Consider the following 23,258-nt stretch of genomic DNA (forward strand, 5'->3'; position numbering starts at 1 on the left):
AGGATGCTAAAAATCCTGCAAAATGTGTGACGTTCCTGCCCAGTGAGGAACAGTTCCCTCCATAATACAAATGGCTTCTCCGCTGAGAAACCTTATAAAGTATCCATCCACCTACCTACTTTTCAGGGAACGAGGGAAGGCTCAGAAATCTGGGCGTTTCCTGTCCAAGGATGCACAGCAATCCCATAAAGAAGGTCTGACTCCTCCAACCCGATCTCCCACTTCATCCTCTCTCCACCCAGAGACCCGTCCACCCACCCAAAGAGCCTCCAGCGTCAGCCCTGGAGATGGTCCCATCTGACTCACGTGCTCCATTTCTCACTTTTGATCCTTTGGCAACACTACTCCTTCTTCTGCCTTCAGCCCTAACCCCGACCCTGACACCACTGCATTCTTCTATGCCTAGATCAAGGGCTGCCTCCTCCAGGAAGCCTGCCAGATCCTATCTCAGAATCAACTCACAGCAGTCTGTCTGTATTTTGACTTCCAGCCTGTGTGCCAATCTGCCTTTGCACGAGAGTCATTTGTCACCATTACCATCAACGGTATGGAGCCAGCTGCTTTACAGCCATTATGCCATCCTAGGGTCACAGTGGTCTGGCAGGGCAGGCCATATTATCCAATTTTACTTATGAAGAATCTGAGGCTCAGGAAGGTTAAGTGACTTGCTGGAAGTCACACAGGTGGCAAAATGAGGATGTGCTCCCGTGTCGGACAGCACAGCCCACACCATGGCCATCCTGTCCCCCTGTGTGGTCACGTCACATCTGTCTCCAGTCTAGACAATGGGGTCTGACCCAACGACCTCCCTCCAGGTACGTGGTGAGGGAGCCAGGAGCAGGGCCACACAGGGGGCAGTCCCCCAGGTCACCTGCCTCCCCACAACCCACTATCATTAACTACATAGCTTCGATCACACAAAGTAAAGAACATCCAGTCATTCCTTTCTGACTGAGCAAGCTGCTTGGGACATCTCGAAGACCCATCAGTGTGCCTAAGGGTTCCAGAACCTCTTCTTACACCCTCAACCCCTCTGGGTGGGAAAGACAGTGAGCAGATAACTCAAAACTCCTCTCTGCAGAGGGTGAGGCCTGGCAGCCATTCAACCAGGGCCTGGGGACAGTACTGGGTGTCCGCCAAGAAGTCACTCCCCCATCTTGCTCTTAATAGATCCCTACTTTATCTAGCTGGTGTGCCCGGTGTCACTTTAGGCTCTAGACTGCAAAGAACAAATATTTGCACACATGAAAAGTACATCCAGGAAGCAAGTCTTCAGCCTCTTTAATAAACAGCTCGACTCAAGCTTCAACCAGTTCTAGGTTTTATGACCCTACTTTTGCTTACATTAATTTTCGGCACTGTTCCTCTAGTGTGAGAATAAATCAGACCTTTGAGGTCTAAATGGGTGACACCGTCATGGTCACGGTTGTCCATCAGAAAATGAAGGAAGAAATGGTCTTTAACCCTGTGTATATGATGAAACCTACTACTTGCTGATGGAAATCTTTCCTGACTCATTTAAATGGGTTGACAACTTTACTTGAGCCCCAAGCAGCCTCAGAATATACAGTAAATCCTCACTTAATGTCATTAATAGGTTTTTGGAACTGTGGCGAAAGGGTGTACAATGAAACCAATTTCACCATAGTCTAATTGATAGAAACGAGAGTTAAGTTCCTACAGCATTTCATCAACATTATAACAAAATGACCTATAATGAAACCAATATTACATAAACAAGAATTAAGTTCCTATATTGCATCTCGTCAACATTATAAAAGATGTTATTCAAGGACCTGCTATACATATATTAGAGTGAATATCACACCACTAGGCACTTATTTATTTACCCACACTACCTTGAGCCCTTCAAGGACAGAAGCTAACTTATTCATCCCTGCATCCCCTATTCCTAGCCCAAGGCCTAGTATCTACTAGACCTGAAATCAACGTCTGACAAATGATCATCCCTTGAGTTTAATCGGCAGATATTTGGAGGCATATAGAGTAAACCTAAAAAATTAAGATTTTCCCATCAGATTGCGCGCTAGTTAAAAAAAAGGTGTTAAAATCGTGGCACAAAAGAGGAATTCGACAAGAAACCTCAACATTCGCTTTTGCATTCCAGAATTTGAAGGTAGGTGAATTCCCCCAAAACCCAGAACAGAGGCAAAGGGCCAGAAGTCAGGGCACCACGCTTCACAACCAAGATCCTGCCATTTTCTCAACAAAAGATGTGTCTGTAAGAGAAACTGGAATGCCTATTTTAATCTAGTTTTGAGAATGCTAATGTTTCTCACATTATAAATTAGTACGCGTCTTCATTCTTTGAAAGTATCACAAAAGCCACTCGGAATTATAGCGTCAGCAGGACTCAAGTTCTCCATGCTTATTTAAAATAACTCTCCTGTTTTATTTGGGGAGAATTACTAATATGTGAGCACACCATAACTCCAACAAGGACGCAGCTCCCTACTCCACGGGATGATGCAGACAATGGCCAAGTTTCATGGTGCTTTTGAGAACTCGACAATCCTGGCACGTAACAGCTTAAAAAGATGAGCTATCGTTAGAGACCTGCACTGAATCCACCTATTTACACATACTTTTAACTCAGTTTTTTTTTGTTTTCCCGAATGACTATCCTAAATGAAAAATTAATAAGGGGAGAAAACACTACAGAATTGTCATGAGCCTTAGGCCACAAGACACCCTTTACTTAAGAACCATTGAGAAAACGCAGAAACATTTGCAGACCTCAAGTCACAATATTTTCTTCACTTAAGCACTTGACAAAGGGTCGTAATGCTTTAGGCGCCCTGCCGTGCCTTCTGGGTACCACTCCCAGCACCCACCACAGTGGCCTTTCATAGACAAACACCTTCGGCCAACGCCCCACATTCTGTCTCTGAGCCAGTGATGGATGGAGTTCGAGGACAATTCCGGTCTGCTCTGCACCACACATCCGGGTCCGCAAGAGCAGAGAGCAGTGAGCTGCAACCATCCCGCCTGGTGACCCGCCTGGTGACCCGCCCGATGGTGCAGTCTTGCAGCCTGGTTCCCCTTTCCTCCACTTCCCCCAATTCCACTTCTTTCTCCATTTTTTTCCTGGAATCCTCTCTTCGATCATACATTCTCATTGGGGATGATATTGCCTCTAAGTAGGCAAAATCGGTTTGTGGGGGGTAGGAGGGGTTGGCAGAAAAAATCTTGTCCTTTTTCTATATCAAGCCCAGATATACAGATGGTACATAAAGAGATACACACGGGATCGGTGATATTAAAATACCATGGATGGAGACAATTAGGGGGGAAATGTCTAAACAGACTCCTCAAAGGGGAGACAATGAGAACAAGATGGAGCAACCCTCGGTTAAATAAACCAGCATGCTGAGCCCCTGGCCTCAGGGGGCTTCTAGAGGGACACGAACTAAGATCCAGTGTTAGCGCCCTGCTCAGCAGCTGCACGAATTCCCTCGCTTAATCCTTTCAACAACTTGTAAGGCCGAGAATCGCAGGCCCATTTATCAGACGAGGAACTGAGGCGGTCAGGAGCAAAACGACCTGTTGAAAGCTGAGGAGCAAATCAGCCTAAGAGTCAGAGTGAGAACAAGAACTTGGTGGCCGTCTTCTCGGCCACACCTCGGGAGAACCGCCTGGAGCGAGTGGCTACTGCTATCAGTGAAAATAAGTCAGGTTTCCATGAACGGAACAGAGGGTGCTGTTTCCCCACAGGCGATATTATCAACAACCCAAATGGATGCAAGTGTTTATCATCATTATGAGGTTCTGAATGCCCCAACTCAACCTCGAGCTCAGTGGAGATCAGACACTATTCTACACGATTCTTGGTAGAATGGAGGTGGTGGGGTGAAGGTGGGGGGGGGAGATGAGCAAAGGGGACCTGGGCACTGGAAATTTCAGCAGGAAGAGCCCTCCTTAGCAAGAGGCCAGCTGGAGCCCGTGCGTGCATGCCTGATCGGCCCACACCTGGCTTTACTCTTCTTTCTGTTCATTTGATCTAGATCCCAAGCCAGTGGGACCCAGAGTTCTCGTGCTGCAGGTAAGAATGCTCCGCTGGGACACAGCTGCTGGAGGACCACGAGGTCAAGCCAATGTGGCCGAATGGACACCAGCCTCGGGGGAACTTGTAAACCTGAGTTCGCGTCCTCCCCATGTCAGCAGAGTGACCTGTGACAAGTTCCGAACTGCCCTGGGCCTGTGTCTTCTTCTCTACAGTTCCTTCCGGCTCTGATGGCCTCTGATTTTTTGTAATCTGCAAGTGACTCTCAGCGCCGGGCCCATCAAAATCCCATAAACTGCTGTTAAGTAACCGTCTGCTGATAAGTTTGATTAGACTTGCTGATTACGAAGGCCCTGCTGGTTTCAGTTTGGGGAGTGACATCAGTAGGTCTGGAGAAGCATCCGTAACCAATACATGTGGGCGAGATAAAGCAAATGCTGGGATTGTAGGGAAGGGCAGGAGCGGGGAGATAAACGGTGCGATAGTGCTAAGTGATTTTCCATTTGTACAGATGGCCGCGGCGGGATGAGCAAATTCCCCTGGCTCCGTGTTTTCGAGTCATGTTAGATAATATTTCGCCCCGCCCGCCCCGAAAAGACATCCATAAAGGCAGATGTGGACTGAAGCTGCTATGACAAGTTTCCAGAGAATCTAAGGGGTCAGTGCCGAAGCAGCTCTCTGTACGGGCTGCCTGATCCCCAGTTACGATACCAGCTTAGGAAAACCAGACTTGGAGATCTGTAAGAAGGGACCCGATGCCTCGGCTATGGTCCCTAATGCATATAAAGCAGGTACCTTGGCGGTTTAGCCCAAAGGGCGGATATCATCAACAATAATGTACTGCATAATTAAATATTCGTTAAGAGGGTAGATACCGTGTCAACTGTTCTTAGCACAATAAAATAAAATTAAAAAAAAAAAAAAAAAGAATGACAACTTCTCAAATCCTCGATTCTCAATACTGAGGAGGAAACTGACGAAACCGGGGGAGGAGCTGTAAAGAGGAAGTTTAGTGAGGTGAAGAAAGCGGATGGACTGAGGTGGTTAAGAAGGCATGAGAAACAGTAAGATACATGGGGCCAAAAAGATGAGAATGGGCTAAATGGGGTCAGACAGATAGAACCGCTGAGAGAATGGAAGAAGCGTTGCCGAGGAAAGAAAAATAACGTCCCTCCAGTAACGAAGAACGAGTTGTCACACTGGATGAAACGCTGTTAAAAGGACTCCTTCTGCCTACGCTGGGAGGTTGACCAGATGACCACACTCTGAGATTTCTGCTGATATTAGTGATGTTGTTAGAGTATATGTTCTATCAGGGCAGAGGTTATAATATTTTGTTCTGTTTTGTTTTGCTTACTGCTGGATCCTTAACGAAGAGTGCCTGGCATAGAGAGGACACTCGAGAAACATCGATCGACTGAGTAACATTAATAACATGAATAACTATTATTGAGCGTTTCTTCTATACGAGGTACTCTTGGCTTCACAAAAGCCTATATTGATAACCTTTTTTCAGATGAAGAAAACCTTTTTTCATCACAAAAGGGGGATCACAGTAGGGCTGTCACTGAGTCACAGGGTTGTCAAGAGTTTAAATAAATTAATACGTATAATGACAGCAACGACTAACATTACCTGAATATTCTATGTGCTAGGCACCATTTTGAGTACTTTACCTTGAAAGAAAAAAAGAAAGGAAGGAAGGAAGGAAGGGAGGAAGAAAGGTAGGAAGGAAGGAAGGAAGAGAGAGGGAGCGAGCAGGGAGGAAGGAAGGAAGGAAAAAAGAAAAGAAGGGAGGGAGGGAAGGAGGGAGGTAGAGAGAGAGAGAGAGAAAAGGAAGGAAGGGAGGAAGAAAGGAAGGAAGAAACTGAAGCCCAGAAATACATCATCTTTCCAAGACCATACATCTGTAAGATGCAAAGCAAGTTTGGGAAACCAAATTTCTCTCTCTCCAAAGCTGCCAAGTCTCTGCCTATCCGAGAGGTCTGAGTGGGAGTCCAGTGTCTCTCCTGCACCTTGGGGACTGCAGAGGCTTTAGTCAACATGCTAGATCCACCAGCCGAGTCCTTCACATTCCAGAGCAGCTGTGGGGTCCTTGTGTCTCTCCTCTGTCTTACCTTCCAGATGTCCCTGAGCCAGTCCACCTCCAAACAGAGGTATTTCTTGTGATCATTTCCCCTTGGTCTGTCAACAGGTAGGTGACTGTTCATACTCAGCTGGCCGTGGAGAGGTGGTCAAGGGCAGCGAGATACTCGTGCAGCAACGATACCAAAATGAAGCCGGCGTCTCACCACTCACAGGGTGGGAAGAAGAGTCCCCAGATAGTGCCGGGGCGACACACTGGCTGGCACGTACGACTCTCAAGGAGACCCCTATTCAGAATCAACTAAGGAATACTGAGTGCCTAACGCTGGGCTAATTTCATTCACATACACTATTTTCTTGAAGTCAAAAAATCACTCTGTGACAAGGCAGTGTTATCATCCCCAACTTGGCTCGTGTAAAGTTATAGACTTAAGGCAGAGTCCAGATGTGAATTCCAAGTCCAGCCCATTTTCTGCAACATCAGAAGCCTCTTCAACCATAAGGCTAAAGAAGCAGAGGGCTCAAAGCCCCACTGAGCTCAAAGCATGGGCTCCCACCTCTCCCCCTGCCCCACGGTCCACTTTAAGACTTCTGAGCGCCATTCTTACCATTAAAATCCTATGAGGCTGACCTTGCCTACTTAGTATTGTTCGTGTGATCATAGGAAAGCCACACAGAACATATCTTGGTTAACCTGAGCGTATGCTTTCACTCATCCACTCAGTAAACGCTCAGGGTGACCACCATGGGCCCCGCAGCCTACTGGGGACTGAGAATACTCCAGAACAACACAGCTCCCGCTCTCAAGCAGCTCTCAGTTCAATGCAGACGACAAGCAAGTGGGTCGATCCAACACAATACACAAAAATCCTATGATTGGAGACGCTGTGGGGGGTGGGGACGGGGCAATTCTAGCTCAGTCTAGAGGGTCAGGGAAAAGCTTCCCAGAGGAGGTGACATCGGAGCTGGGCCAAGTGAGTGGCCAGGAGAAAATAGAGAAGGGCTATTTAAGGCAAAGGCAGCAGGGCTGGGTGGTGGAAGGGTCTCTGAGTTCCTTATTTGCTGTATTTTACCTTAAAGATCGAGGGATAGCATCTCATAGGTTCATTTTTAAAAAAATGCATGCACTAGGCCGTGAGCTCATGGTCAGTCCAAATTCCTGGCTCCCTTATACCATTAGCCACAGCCTATAACAGGATAATGGATGCGTCGAAACACGAATTTCAGTGCCTTGCAAAACCCTGAATCATCAATGAAAGGTTCAATTTTTTTTGCTTGACTGGACTTCCTCTTAAGCTAGAGAAAGGATGTATAATGCATCCACCAACTAGGGATGCTTCAAAATCTGGATCTCAAACCCGACCCACTGTGAGTTTTCCTGTACAACTCCCAGTTAATCAGAATCCATGTTCCCACCCCGGCTCAGCCCACATCTCCCTAACACTGTGGTTCCCTCGGTTCTGACCAGCCCTGATTTTGATTTCAAACTCCATTTCTAGCCATTTGCCAACTGACAGCTAGGAAGTAGAGGCAGAGGTACTATTAAGAGCCTTGTGTTACCAATGGGGCAGGGGCACCCAGTGACACCTAGTGTAATACCCAGGGTGTTGCAATTGTTGGCAGAGGGTCAGAACTGGGATCTGGGCTCAAAATCAGAGCCGACCCGCTGCATTCAGATATGAGCTCCAGAAACATTAGCTGTTGGACCTTGGACAAATGGTTTTCTCTCTGGAAGTTTTCATATCCCCATCTACAAAACGAAGATATTAATTCCCACCTCATAAGACTATGGTGACAATTAAATGATTTGCATGTCTGAAAGTACTTGGCTAGGTATTCAACTTCTCCCTTCTCCCAAGTCTTAAATTTTCCTGGATTCTCTCTGCGAAAACGAGGCTACCGGTTTTGGCGTTCTCGAAGCTGCTTCCAGGTGATGGAATAATTCTAGAGGATAATTGAGGCTCTGACAGTAACAGTCCTTAGCTATCCCTTCCCCAGACTGGGCAATGCAGGGCCGAGGTGCTAGCTGGAAAAGGTGAGAGAAGAGGGAGCCCACAAGCCCCAGTGGGACCCCAAGTTTGGAAGTCCACCAATACGTACTGAATGCCATTTTCATGCAAAAGGACATGTGAGTCTGAGGACGTTTGTGTGCATTCAAATAATTCTTGTGCCTTTTTTATCATATATTTCAGTATTAAATTTCAGTTCAATTTAACTAAATGCAGTGCTAGAAACAGGATATATTTTTAATCTTTCTTATTTATTTATTTATTTGTTTGTTTGTTTGTTTGTTTTTAGGCGAGGCAACTCTTGGTTGACCTCACAGATTGCAAGGACCTTGTCAGTTTCCAATCCCTTATTTATTTATTTATTTATTTATTTATTTATTTATTTATATATTTTTACACCTACAGCATCTGGTCTTCCTAGGTGGTCTCCCATCCAAGTGCTAACCAGGCCTGACCCTGCTTAGCTCCCCCAAAACAGGAGATCAAATGGGATCGGGCTTGTTGAGGGTAGCATGGCCATAGACTTTTTAATCCCTTTTACCACCTGAAAAAAGCAAATGGAAGAGTAACAACTGCTAACTCTTCTCTCTAGCCACTAACACCTGCAAACTAATGCAGGCGCCAAAAGCTCCACTACTCACAAGCCATGCTCCTGGCTGGATGCCCCCTCCATCCCGCTGGTTCCTCTGTTTCTGGGAGGCACCCTCTCCAGGCTTCAGGAACCTCTCTGAAGAAACCTGTTGCCAACTCAGAGATTCTGTGCAGACGCCCCCCCTGGTGGTCAAATCTGGAAAAGCTTTCCAACCAAGAAAGATTGGCAGGTGGTGTTATTAACTCCAAGGCTCCCTGAAATCCCTCAGACCCCACAAGCCATGGGTCAATTGGAGGAGGACAGAGAGGAACATCCACTGCTGAAGGCACAAGAAGGGTCAACGTCATGGCCAGTTCTCTATCCAAACCCCAGTAAGGTACAGCCTCGGGAGAAGCAGCCATCAGGATGACTAAGCCACAGACAGGAGGCACGGGGTCACTGGAAGTGCCCTGCCACCGCTGAGTGTGTGCTGACAGCTCTGATTTCCCCTCCTGAGTGAGGGGCCAACATCACCACTCTCCACCTCTCCCCAAATACAGGAGGATTTCCGATCCAGAGGGTCAGGTGCAGAAAGGGAGCTGCATCTTCCCGCTGGCCATGCATTTACAACCTGACTAGCAAGGAGACACTAGGGTAAGGGTGCCTGGGGGCAAACCTCCGGCCCAGGCCCCTTTGCATTCCCCATGCCCCTGCCCAGCCAAAGCAAGAGAAGAGGCAGCAGTAGAGGCTGAGGGCACATGAGGACCAAATCATGGAGACGTTTCAGCTAAAACAAGTCACTGGGGCCCTCATCTCCTGGCAGTTAAGCCCCAGCCTCTCCGTCTAGGCTTAGAGCCTGAAATACACACTCTCTCTTCCTGTCTCATTAGCTTCCCTAAAAGGAACCCAAAGACTTGCATTCTGACCAGCCCCAGCGCCCAGTTAGAGCAACACCAGGATCTTTTCTATGCCAGGATGGAGCCCTAAAAACGGTAGCACAAGCTTAGCTTAACCGATGCCAGCACACACACACGCTTTTTCACCACACACACACACACACACACACACACACACACACACTGGCCAGGCAACTCCCCTCCCCAACTCCAGGACGTGTCATCTAAACTCGGTAGCGATCCCAAGGGAAGGGACCCACCCCAAGCAGAAACGCAGCGCGCCAGGGAGGATCCGCTTTATCCAGTTCAACCTCTACGTTAATCGGAAAAACCACATAAGCTTCTGTTAAGCTTCAGTACTAACATCCGGAGAAGGTGACATACACGCGCGCCCGCGCGGGCACATAAATGCCAATCCGGCCTCCAAATAAGCCGTGGAGCCACGCGTGGACCTTTAAAGCGTTCGGGTCCAACACCAGAGAGTGGCACACACGCACACGCGCGCGCACACACGCACACACACACACACACCCCTCCCCAGCAGAGACACACACGCCGAGGGCGGGCTGGTCCCCAATTCAACTGCAAAGCCCCAGAGCCGTCCTCCGCTCCAGCCCCCGCCCGGAACCGCACCCCGCGCCGCCGCCGAGGGGCGCCGCGAACGCCAGGGACTCACACGAGCGCGTGGTAGAGCAGCGCCCAGCCCCGCGGTCTCTCGAGGGCGTCGTAGATCAAAGTTTGGACGCGCCGGCACTTGGCGTTGTTCCTCTTGACCGGGCGGCTCAGGGGGGTCTTGGCCAGCAGCCCGAGGCCCTGAGGGGTCCTGCGCAGCCCCTCGTCGCGGCCGCCGCCCTCCAGCAGCAGGGTCCCGTCTTTGTCGGCTCCGGCCCCGAGCGCCAAGGTGACTTGCTCCCCCTCACAGGGCGCCAGCCCCACTTTCCGCTCCTCGTCGCCGGCCGCCGCCGCGTCCCCTCCGGCCGAGTTAGCGGCCCCGCCGCCTCCGGCGCCCCCGTCGCCGTCGCCGCCAGCCGTCCCCGCCGCCCTGCGCGCCTTCAGCCCCATCTGCCTCGCCCCCGCCGGCCGCTTCGCCTTCTCCGCTGCTGCTCCGGGAAGAAGGGGCGCTCGGGGTGCGTGGACGAGGCGGCGGCGGCGGCTGCAAGCCCGGGAACTCCAATGCCATGATCCGCGCGCCCCTCCCCACCCACAGCCCCAAAAGCAGGCAAAGGCGGGCCCCCCGGGGGGCAGGGGAGGCCGAGGGGGGGACAGGGGGTCACATCCCGCGCGGGTCCGCCGCGGGACCCCGAGGGGCGCGGGCGGGGGGCGGCTGTGGCGAGCGGACAAGGGCGCGCGAGCCTGGCGCGGAGGCGCTAGGGCGCGCGGCGGCGTGAGCCTGGCACCGGCGCTCCGGGGCGGCGGCGGCGGCGGCGGCACCCGGGCCGGCGAGCCCGAGACAGCATCGCAGTTTATTTACAAGCCCGGTGCCAGCCGCCCGCCCGCCCGCCCGCCGCACGCGCCGCCGCCCCCTCCCTCCTCCGCGCTCGCACCGCGCCCCTCCCGCCCGCTCCCGCCTCAGCCCCGCGCCAGCAGCCGCCTGCGAGCGAGCGCGAGCGCCGCCCCCCTCCGCCCCTCCGGCCCGCCCTCCCCCGCCGGGGTGGGGCCGCCCCGTCCCGCCCCGCCCCGCCCCGCCCTCCCCGCGGCCCCCACCCCGCGCGCCGCGGTCCCCAGCGCCGCGCGAGCCTCCGCGCTCCCGGGGGCGGGGGGCTTCCCCCGAGCGGGCCGCGGGGGGCAGGGGAGCGAGGGCCCTGGGGGGTTTTGTCTCCCTCTCCGCCCTCGCCTGGCTGCTGCAGCTTTAGGTTTGCTCGTCACCTGCCAGCCCGGCTTCTGGGCTTCGGAAGTACAATCCGAATTGCCGGGTCGGCCAAGGCCGAGAGCACCGCGCACGCACCGGCTCGGGGGCAGCAGCGTGGCTCCTGTGCCCTCGGGTCCGCGGCTCCCCGCCCTCGGTGGGGAGCGCCGCGCTCACCTCTCCCCGTCGGCCCTCGAAGCGCATCTCCGCCCGCCTGGGTGAGCCGAGGGCTGACGAGACGGGAAGGACCCGGGAATCCGACTGCTCGTTTCTCCTCTCGCTCCTTACTGTGCTCTAGGCCAGCCATGCCCCGTCTTGCTGAGTTTCCGTTCACCCATTCGTAGAATCTATTGCTAAACGCACGGGAGTGAGCGTCTGCCGAGAGGGGCAATGTGCTCGGACCAGGCCACCTGAGGTCCCTGCACTCACACAGCTTCATGCTAGTGGAAGACAATAACGGGAAAACAAACATAAACCGTACAGTCGCCAATATCGGTAAATACCGTGAGAACACACAATAGGGCGTTGCGCTCGAAGTGGGGAGTTTCCTTATGCTGGCTGGTCCAGGAAGGCCTCATTGCGGAGGTGACATTTTGAGGCGCGACCTAAATGACAAGCTGGTTCACCCAGGTGCCCAGGGGCGGTGTGGCCTGAGCTTACCGCAACGGCAGCGCAGAGGAAGGTGGGGCCACAGTTAGGCAGGGGCTGGGTTTTGTAAACCTTTGGCAGAGGACAATGGGGACCCTGCACTTGGAACCTAACTCCCCCGCTCCCTCCCACCTTTGCCACCATACTGGCTTAGAGAAACCGCCATTCCTGTGTTACCAGGTACCCCCTTTACTTCCAACTCTCTCCCCTCCTGTCTGCTGGCTGGGGCCAGAGGAGGGTGGGTGGGCTGTGAGCAAGCCGGAGCCAAGCATCTTTCCTTAGTGTATAAGAAGGATCGGAAGGACTGCAGTGGAATGCTAGCTCTGGGTTTGCCTGGAGAAGTTGGCCAAGGACAGGGGAAGGAAGAAGGGAAGGGGAGAGAAGGATTGGAGAGGGGAGGAGAAAAGAGAAGGGATGGAGTAGAGGGAGGGAGGAGAGAAGGAAGTGTGAGTGGATGGGGTGGACCAGGAGAGTGTCAGAGGAGGAGACCCCTGTGGAGGGAAGGATCTCAGAAATTTCAGAACCAAGAAGGATGCGGTTTCATTGGTCAGTGGGCTGCGGGATGAGTTTTGTGAGGATGACATGAAATAAGAGTATGGTGCTCCGTAAACAGCAATGAATTAGAGCATGGCAAGTCAGTGCAAACTCTGGAAGGGAGAGAAAGCCCAGAGAAAGGGAACTGCCTGGGTTCGAAACGTTCTCAGCGGAAGCCGGGGACCCAAAGCGTGCTCCTCCGAAACTGTTGTTAACCCTCCGCCCCCAGCACACCAACACATACGCGTACTCTCTGTTCCAGCCCAATCCCAGCTGTCCAGGGAGCGGTTCTACCTTTCATATCTGAGCAGCCTTTCTAACGTTGTCCCTTGCCCTCAATCGATCCCTGGTTCCTTTACTGCATGATCACTGCCTTAAACGATCATGTCTGCATTTCATTTGTTTCCCGTGATCTCACTAAGTGAGAGCAGGGCTCAGCATCCTACCCCTGAAGCCTAGAAGAATGCCCGTCACATAGTAGGCTTTCAGTTCTTATTTACGGCATGAATGAATGATGATGAATGCAGATTGTAAAACCCGCAGAACAATGCCCAGCACACAATGAAGAATTCACTGTCTGTTCGTGTATGAGAGTTTTGTTTTTGTCTTTTACCATTGTGAAAAGTCTTTATTCTTAGGAAGTCTTAGTACTCATTGCAACTTAGGTAACATGGTGACAAAAACATTTTGACAGTACTTAAAATAAGAAGCCTCACTAGATAAGCATAGAAGGAGACTAGTCAGGGACCACATAGAAAGAAGACAGGAGACGTCATTACTATGCAATTAATCAAAGGTTCGGATTTCCTAAATGACAGTTTGGACACTTAGGCACATGAAGAGGCTTCTATTTTAATGAGAGCCACAGACTGTCAAATATTAATGTTTTAAGATCAAGTGCAAGCTTTATTTTCACGCCTCCCATAAAGGGTGAGGTGAAGCGAACATCAAATTCATAGCCTTGATTTAATTAAATCCAATGACAGAAACTGCCAGGTAGTTTGGAAACTCATTTGCTTCGACAGTTTTATAATCCAGTGGAGAGAGCTGTGAAGGTAGAGGGTTTGGAAATATCATGAAAAACAGGGTACACTCTGAGCGCCATTTGGGGGACCGCGGAATCTCAATACTTTATAGCACAGACTGGTGGTTGTTATCACTGTAATCAATGAGCAGGGCAGAATCTCTGGTGTAGAGGTGCATGTTAACGAGGGCCCAGCCTACCCTCTTCCCCTGTTCCCAAAACACATTAAATGTAACTGTTTGGGACCATTTTTAAATTTGCTCTTATTGTTTGTTGCACAAGAAATGCACAGTAGTTTTAGAGACAGTATAAAATATAAATCAGCAAAAAGACAACGATAATAATTTGTCATCTTGTTACCCAGAAGTGCCCTCTGCTAATCTTCTGTGCTGACCGTTGCCAACACTCTGCACATCATCCATGGACTTGAGAATGCGTTATTTACCATCACAGAATTCCACGATAAACTTCTGATCAAATAACGTATCCCCCAAATGCTTGCTCTGCACCTGGTTCTAAGTCTGCCTCTGGGAGGAGCCAGAGAGACAAGCCGTGGCAGCTAAGAGACACCTTTTGCTTGTTCGGAGGAGAGAGGACAGTCCCTAATTGAGTCTTGTAATAATCTGAGCCAAAAATCTGTTGGGAAAGGAAGGGCCCCATGCCTCCCCTATATGTATTTTTTACTCTTGAAAACCCAGCTACAGCAAATCCTCAAATTCGTTGCCCGATTCCCTCCTCCATGCCTTAGGTTTTTTTTCCCCTTCATCTCACTCTACATTAGGGCAGGTGAACTCGTGCTCCCTTGCAGGGGAGAAGCCTTCCTAGGAGTGAAAAAGAGGAGAGAGGCTAAAACACACCCTTGCACATGTCACCCAGAGGCTGAGGGCAACTTAACGTCTGAAAGTTAGACCCCGACCCAAATTTTAGTGCTTAGCTTTGCGACTTTGAGCTTAGTGACCTTGGGCGAATTTGCTGGACTCGTATCTAGCCTCAGTTTCCTCGTCCATAAAATGGGATGATGTTTCCTACCCTCCCCGCTTCAGACTTGGTCTGAGCACCATTCAGAGGTCAATGTTGAGCTTCGCAGCCTGTCATGTACTGTGCACTTTTACTACATCACTCGAAGGCGTCTGGAACGATGGCTGTGGAAGGCAGCTCCAGTCAGGCGTGATGGGGGATGAATGAGCTCTGAGGCAAACGGCGCTCACCTTCGCTCCAGACGGTGATAATTAAAGGACCTAGACTGTTCTCAGTTGGGAAAAAATGTTTCTTTTCTCTGCCTGGCTTTTGCAATTCTTCCATTAACTTTTAAATTTATTTTGTGTGTTTCTTAATGCAATTTTTGTCTTTTTCTTTTAAGTGATTATATTAGGCAAAATGTTCAATCCATCCATTTAATGAATTCATTCATTCAACCTTCCAATGAGCTTTATCGATTGCCTGTTTCATGCGTTGCACACACTCTCTCTCCCATGGGAAACAGGAGGAAAAAAACAAAATTGAGTATTTAATTTTATATTTACTTGAAAAGATGAGATAACCAACGCAAAAACAATTTACTCATCTCTCTATTGTCACTATATTTCGGTGACCTGCCCAGTGATAGATCCTCATTCGTCATCATCATTACTTACATTTATTGAGTGCTTACTGTATGCTTGGCACTGGGCTAAGTGCTTCATATTTATACATTTAATCCTAGCAACAAAGTTATGAGATGGGCATTATGGCTATTCCTCTCTGTGTTAACCATGATGAATCGACACTTAGTGAGGTTAAGTACCCTGTCCAGAGTTACATGGCTAAGAAATGATGGTCTCAGGATTCAAACTCAGGTTATCTAACTCTGGAGCCTATATATTTTTTAACCACGAAGTCATCATATTTGCTGAAAAAAGCTGCTCCGGGTGGAAGGGCCAGCATATGCAAAGGCTCAGAGTCAAGGCTGAGCTTGGAGTTTGCAGGGCAAGAGGTTCAGAATCCTGGAGGCAAGCATGATTGCGGCAGGGGCCATGTGGGACCAGCTTGCCTATGAACCAGCCTTATGAACTTAGGTACTAAACCACAGGGCGCTTTAAGCATAGACTGACGCGATCCAGGGCGGTTTCGGAAAGGGCTCTCCGACGACTCTGAGGAGGGGAGGTTGGGAGAGGGAGAAACTAGATGGATGAGAGCAGGTAAGAGACTATTGGGAGAGCCAGCTGGGAGATGCCGAGGTCCAGAAGGAAAGTGCTGGCAGGTCCTGGAGCGGAGGCGGGACGGCTGGAAAGGTGTTTAGGAAGGAGAGTCCCCCAGCATTGGTATCTGGAAAGGGGAGGACTGGATCATGCGTCGCTTGGCATTTTGGAGGCAGAAACAAACCCACCCGATGTTCCAGCCTCCTTCCAGCCCAACCGTGGGTTCCCTGCTAAGCTGAGCATCCCTCCTCTGGTTCCAGTAATTGGCTCCCTGGGCAGTCTGTTCCTTTCTTTTCATCAAATTAAGCTCCTTCTCTTCGAGGTCTTGGTTGTTAAAATACCCCGTTTGCCCATGCCATTTACATATTCCAATTACCCACTGCCATTTCCTCACTAACGAGCCCATGTAGCTGCATTCAAGGGTGGCTGGCCCAGAGCCTGCTTGTGCAGGCCCGCTATTCCGTGTCTTCAGATAAGGAGCCCGGGCCATTTTCTCACCTCTAGTCCTGATGGACTAGACCTGTGGGCCTCATTATCCATCCCCACAGACATCCCGATGCTCCATTTACCTTGGAGACAAGAAGAAAAGCTCCATGCCAACTGGTCCATGTTCTTACTGTGGTCACAAAAGGCCCATTGTACCCTTAGTGAATCACCATGCGCAGAGCCTATTAAGTCCAAGGTCTCCCTAATTTCCATCGCTGATTCTTTGCAGAGGGGAGGCAGATGCTTGGGTGCTAAGTAACCGGATAGAGGATTGTGGGTAGCTGCACAGTGATGCTGAGGAGGGTGAACTCAGGTTTCTGAGACAGTCAGCTCTGGGCAGGAATCCTGTCCCTGAAAAGTGCTCTGTGTTTGACCCCAGAAAGGCTAAGTAACCAGTCTCAGCCTTACCTGGAAAATAGGAAGAAAAATAATTACCTTGAAGGGATGTTTTAGGAGTAAGAGAGCTAACATTTCTAAACCTTTGGCACTTAGAGGCACTTAATACATACTAACTGATATGCTATGAATATTACCATATTAATTATAATCATTATTAGTACTGTGATATCCGAATTAGAAGAGAACTTTGGGGTGCCAAGTTCAGTGTTGCTCCGCCTTTGGTGACAGTGACCCATATTTTAAATCACAACCCGGTCCACGTAATACATTATGCACCTAACTAACTGAAATATGTCATCCTAGCTATGGTGATACTTTCTGATATTTGCTGTTTCACATTTTATAAAGTATTGATTTCAACCTGTATTAGTTTGCTAGCACCACCAAGCAAAATAAATAAATAAATAAATAAATAAATAAATAAATAAATAGAAACAAAACAAAGCAAAACAACACAACCCAACACAAAACACCACCACAGACTGGGTGGCTTAAACAAGAGAAATTTATTTTCCCACTGTCCAGGAAGCCAGAAGTTCAAGATCGAATTGTCTGCAGGGTTGGTGTCCCTCCCTTTGGTGTGCAGATGAGCTGCCTTCTCATTGTGTCTCCACATGGTCTTTTCCGTGTGTGCTCACTCCCGGTGTCTCTATGAGCATCCAAACTCCCTCTTCTTACAAGCACACCAGTCCGATTGGATTAGGGCCCACCGAACAGCCTCATTTTACCTTAATTACCTCTTGAAAGGTCTTCTCTCCAAATACAGTGTCACCCCGAGGTACTGGAGGTTAGAAGATCAACACGAATTTGAGGGAGAACACAACTGAGCCCAGAGCATCATTCCTCTACAGTGATTCCACATTCCATGAAGAGGTCATGAACCTAGGGGTCATAAATGTTAATTCGGTTCAATCTACAGCCAGGTCCTTTGGTTTCCACTTGAATATCTGCAACAGGCTGCCTCCCACCGAGGAATCCTATTGTTGAAGGAACCGAGCGCATGCCCTGTGGCCAGGCCCTGTACCAAGCTCCTTTCCTTCCTTGCCTCGGGAGTTAGTTGGGCAATGGTGGTCACGACTGCCCAGTGAAGTGGGTATTATTACACAAATGTATAGTTAAGAATGTGTGTGCTGCCCAGTCAGGGGACAAGTGCTGGGCAGGGATTCAAATCCAGATTTTTCTCCATAGCCCAGAAGATGATGTCTTCATTATTAAAAAGTTCTTCTTCGTGGTGAGATAAATTTTTCCCCAGGTAATGTGCATATAACACCAGGTGCTAAGGTTCAGTGTTTTATAGGAGAGCAGAGATAGCACTGGTTTTAGTTTGTGAAAATCTGGGTTTCAGTCCCAACCTTGGTGCCCTCTGGCTAAGTGGCCTTGGGGAAGCTATATCATTCTCTCACACTCCGGTTCCTCTTCAAGAAAATGCGCATGTCAATAACATCTACCTCACATGGTTGTGGTGAGGTTCAAAGCTGACTAGAGACACCCAAAGGACTTACTGTTGCATTGCAGATGGCATTCTTATTGCTATCTGACCTATTGCTAATCTCTCTAAACCTCATTTTCCATTATTATTATTTATTCCCATCATATATTAAATATTATATCCATAATAATGACTTCCTCAGAAAACTTTTGAAAGATAAAATAATGAATTTGTCCTGACTTTTGATGCTACAAACAGATTCAAGAAAACACATGAAAAGAATACCTTATCCTCTCCTCAAAGGAAAAATGGCCAAGTTTGTTTTGTTTGTTTTGTTTGTTTGTTTGTTTGTTTTTTGTCTTGAGTGAAGGCTTCCTTTTAATTGAGTGTTAGTTTGTACATTTTCTGAGACCATCTCAAACAGGCTTCATGAGTGGGAGCCCTGGTCAGGGTTTGCAAAACCCTGTGACAACGGGCACGAGGCCCGTGACATAAAGTCACAGGGCTTATGTAAAGTGTAGTTTACAGCACCTCACGCAAGAGGGAGCAATTCACAGATGGTAGTGACAGGTGCGGTTGTGATGATGATGATATACAGGAAGAAGAGGAAGAACAAAAAGAATTAAGGGAAAGAGGGGAGACACTTGGGTCCCCAGTTCTGGACAAACAATGCTCCCCCAATGTCCTAGGCCTCATAAAGGGCCACGCTTGGGTACAGCCTTATTCACGGGAGTCCCTTGTCCTGTCACGTACTTCCCACCCTGCTTTCAAGCAACCAAGGGGTTGCCAGACTGGAGAAACCCTTTGGTTGTTCACCAAAAAGTGTTTTCTTGTTAATTATTTGTGGGAAAAATAAGAATTACAAAACCCATGAAAATAACCCACTGACTATTATTTATCATTTATTATTTGCATGTGTCGTATACAGCTATCTTCTTATAATTTAAAACGTTTCTCAGAATTCTTCAAGTGAAACAACCCCAGAGGATGATGGGCCATGAGTATTCTGTCACTTTGCGTCCCCGCCCAGGCATAGTCTTGCCAACCCAAAGGGTTAGATGTGCCCTATTTAAAAAACATGTTCCCCAACCAACTTTTAAGGGCAGCATCCAGATACTGCACTACGGGCGAGAGTAAAGCATCTCCTTGAATGTCCCTCCAGAATTGGAAGATTGTGTCACGAAACCAGGCATCGTAGTGAGTTCATTTCCAAACCGAACCTTTGGCTGGGCGAGCATGTTTTTTGTTTGTTTTTTACTTCTGGAAAAAGGGAAACAATAGAACTGAGCTCAATAGGGACCAAGGGCTATATCTTTTGGGAGCCCCAATTATCAGCTGAAAAGAACAGAATTATGATAAAAGAGCTCCCGCTTAATCAAGAAATTACATAAACCCTAATTTCGAAAAAAACGTTAATAGGAACTATTGTGTATTTATATGCAGTTCTGAAAGATTTATGCCAGACTTAATGGCTGGAGATGTCCTTCAAATTTTCCATCTGCCTTGGAATAGGTCTAATGTGATAACAAACAGGAAATCAACTGAGCTAAGGGACATGCAGTTCTGTTTTGAACCATAAAATATACAAGGCTGCTGACATTGCATATTAATTAGCTGATCCTTTCCTTTCCAAATTTAGAGCCCAGTTTTGTATTACTTGCACGGACATAAAATTTGGCCCTGTGGTTTTTGATGCATGGAGATCTCACTCACTAGATATTTTCGGAGCATCTAAGAGTTTCCAGGATCTTTATGGATTAGCAAGGAGTGAGGCAAGACATAACCTAAACCATGGAAAATCCCTCATTTTCTAGGGCGATGATGGAGGAGGGTAAGGCGGTCGTAAAAAAGACTGCGGAAAATTGTTCCAGAGATATCTGGGCTTTTCCAAAGCATCCAGTCTTATTTTACCTTGCAATCGTTGGGAATCTCGTGAGCCTCGTGCTTCCCTCTTTGCTTTGGCCAAAAGAAGGCTAAGATCTGATTTTTTCTGCTCTCCTATTTCTGTGTATATGTTTAAACACTCATTCATTCATTTCATAAATAGTTATTGCGTGACGATAATGCGTCATGTACTCTGCTAGGTGCCGGCAACACAGCTACGAACTACACAGGCGATGATTCCCGCACGCAGACAGCCTGCGTTCAGGTAAGGGAGATCAACAGTAAACACGACAAACAGGTTAAAACGAGAATAAGATGTTACTTCATTGCTGTGTAAACAACCACCCGACTTATTGGTGCAAAGCAACGGACGGCCCTTTCATTATCCTCACGGATTCTGTGGGTCGGGAACACTGACAGGGCACAGTAGAGAGAGATGACCTGTTTCTGCCGCACAATGTTTGGGCCTCCACCGGGAGGACTCTGATGAGTGGGTTGGACCAGCTGGGGACAAGGGATTCCTTCTGAGATAGGTTCCTTGCTGGGGTGGCTGGAAGCTGGTGGGGGAGGGGGAGCATTCGGCCGGAGCACCTGCATGTGGCTCCTCTGGTAGGGTCACCTCAGGTAGTCGGACTTCTGACATGGTGGCAGGTGTCCCAATGAATGAGGCAGAAGCTGCATGGCCTTCTGTGACCTCGCCTCAGAAATCACAGTGTCACTTACAATTGGTTAGAGCAGTCAAAAGCCCCTCAGATTGGGACACTGACTTGATGGAAAGAGTATCAAAGAATTTGTGACTATTTTTCAAACCAGCACATTACTTTTGGGCCAGTACATTATCATGGTAAAGGACTTCAGATGTGGGGTCCATTAGACTAGGATGTGAACTCCGGATCGGGCCTGTGTTCATTTATTTAGCATCTATGGTGTGTTCGTCACTGTGCTAGGTCAGGGGGACTCTGTGATGAACAAAGGGGAGGCCGTCTCTCCCCTCCCAGAGCTCACAGCCTCACAGGAAAGTCAGGTGACCAAACATGCCACCACGGTAGCACAGATCAGTGCTGTGACAATGTAGAGTTCTGTGGAACCACGCCGCAGGAGAAACTGGCCAAGGGAACGTGGGCAAATCATTGAAAAGCCTTCTGCCATGAGTTTCTCCTTTCATACGACGAGGCTAGCCTCTAAGGCTGGTCCAAGGATGAGATGCCATACATCATCCAAATAGTCCTCCATCAGTCAGTCCCTTCACATCACCCTGTTCTGAGTCTGTGTCTGACCACCGGTGTCTGACCACCGATCGCTGTCTGACCTTTCCCCAGTTTCTTGTTTGTCACTTGTTTACTGCCTGAACTTCAGAAACTAGCGTGTAAGATACGCAGTATGTTATTATGGCCGCTGTATGGGTATCCTCTACCCAGAGAGCTCTTCCCCTCAGATGCCTATGTGGCTCACGCCTCCACCTTTTCCAAGAATTGCTGACATGTTGCCTCATCCTTAATCGTGGTCGTATCCTGTAACCCTTCCTATAACCTCTGCCTCTCCTTTTATTTTGTTCTACCTTTTAATTTTCCCCCCAAATCACTTACTACCTCTAACATGCTCTATAAAGTCTACCTTTATCAGATTTGTTGTCTTGCCGGGAAAAATGTAAATTTTGTGAGACAGGGATCTTTGTTTTTTTTCTCACCGGTACATTGCAAGTGCCTATCACTATGCTTCAGGTAATGAAATAAAATTGATGCTTTGGAAGAAGGGGTAGAGACCGATGTAGTCACGAAGGTGGGCAGGGGTCTTTGCGAACCAGCGTAGAGAATTTTTTAAGTCCCTATGATAAACATTGTAGAATTTTTCTTAAATCTATGTGATAAACATTGTAGAGTTTTATGAGGAAGTATAACATGAACTGATTTACATCGTTCAATATTATTCTGGCTGCCGTATAGAGAAAGGAGTATGAGATCAAGATTGGATGGAAGGGAATGAGTTAGGGGCTATCTCAGGTGTAAGGAGAGATGCTGGGCATTTGGATCAAGGTATTGATCCTGGAGATGATAAGATATAGACAGATTTAGGATATTTATGAGAGGTTGAACTGACAGGGTACGCTAATGGGCTAATAAGAGACTGAATAGAAGAAGGATATCGAGGATAAATAGTAGGGTTTTGGTTTAAGTAATTGGGTGCGACGTGGTGTCGCTTGCAGAATAAGACTATGGGAGAAGCAGGTGGTGTGTGGCGGTGTGGGGCAGTAAATCAAGATTATGTGTTGGCCTCGTAAATCGTGAAATGTATATCAGGCATTCCGGTAGACTTTCTCCATCCAGAATCTATCTAAAAGAAATAATCAGAGATGCCCACCGAGATTCAAAGAGGTTCTGCATTGTGTTATTTTAAGTCAAAAACCGGAAGCTGCCACGATGTCCAGCGCTATGAGACTGCAGGACGAGGCACCCTTCAAAGTGCTGCTTGTGAAGGCTATGAGGCCGGAAAATTCTCATTAGATAAGCGAACGAAGGGGTGAATGTTTACTGCATTGTGTGAAAAGCATTAGTAGAGAAATAGCTACACAAAGTACTCTCATGGTAAACCCTAAAAACCACGGAAATTTAAAACTGGAAGAAATCTTATGGGGAGGGGGCATCTTCTCAGAATACGTGCTCTTAGTTGAGAGAAAGGAAAGACCGAGTGGCTAGAGAGGTCCTTGTTTAGGCTGCGAAATTTGAATTTGACCCTGTTGGTGAGAAAGGGTGGACTGGGTCTATGGCTACACCAACCCGACCAAGCCCGATGCCGTCCGATGTCGGAAGCTAAGCAGCGTCGGGCCTGGTTAGTACTTGGATGGGAGACCACCTAGGAAGACCAGGTGCCGTAGGCGTAAAAAATAAAAAAATAAGGGATCGTAAGCTGACAAGGTCCTTGCAATCTGTGAGGTCAACCGAGGTTGCCTTGCCTAAAAAAAAATTAAAAAAATAAAAGATGGACTGGGAAGGACCCATGTCCTGGCCCCTGGTTTCGTGGCTGCTAGTTAGCTGGGTGACCCTGGGCACAGCACTGAACCTCTCTGAGCTCAGCCTCTTCACTGTTAAGTGAGATGTTTGATAACCACGAGATTCCTGACTTCTCAGAGTTTCTATGGTTTGGGTCCCACAGAGTCTTCTGACAGTGAGGAGCGTGTCAGCTGGAATGAGTCTTGAGGCTCATCCCTTCCCGCCCGCTCATAACTCAGCTATGATACAGAAGGCACCT

At 48.6% G+C, this 23,258-nt stretch overlaps 1 protein-coding gene and 1 pseudogene across 1 annotated transcript in view; one reads left to right on the plus strand and one right to left on the minus strand.

The window, feature by feature from the left end:
- Nucleotides 1-10,912, minus strand: part of KCNQ3 (potassium voltage-gated channel subfamily Q member 3) — a 221,833-nt gene extending 210,921 nt beyond the window's left edge. Inside the window, 1 exon segment of the mRNA XM_039845886.1 lies at nt 10,262-10,912. Within this exon segment, the coding sequence (XP_039701820.1) occupies nt 10,262-10,647 (386 nt within the window). The 5' untranslated portion in view covers nt 10,648-10,912.
- An 11,856-nt stretch (nt 10,913-22,768) lies between these two features.
- On the plus strand, nt 22,769-22,887 carry LOC120588913 (uncharacterized; annotated as a pseudogene).
- Nucleotides 22,888-23,258: the final 371 nt, after the last annotated feature.

Source organism: Pteropus medius, unplaced genomic scaffold (genome assembly GCF_902729225.1).
Source record: "Pteropus medius unplaced genomic scaffold, Ma_sr-lr_union100, whole genome shotgun sequence".
NCBI lineage: Eukaryota > Metazoa > Chordata > Mammalia > Chiroptera > Pteropodidae > Pteropus > Pteropus medius.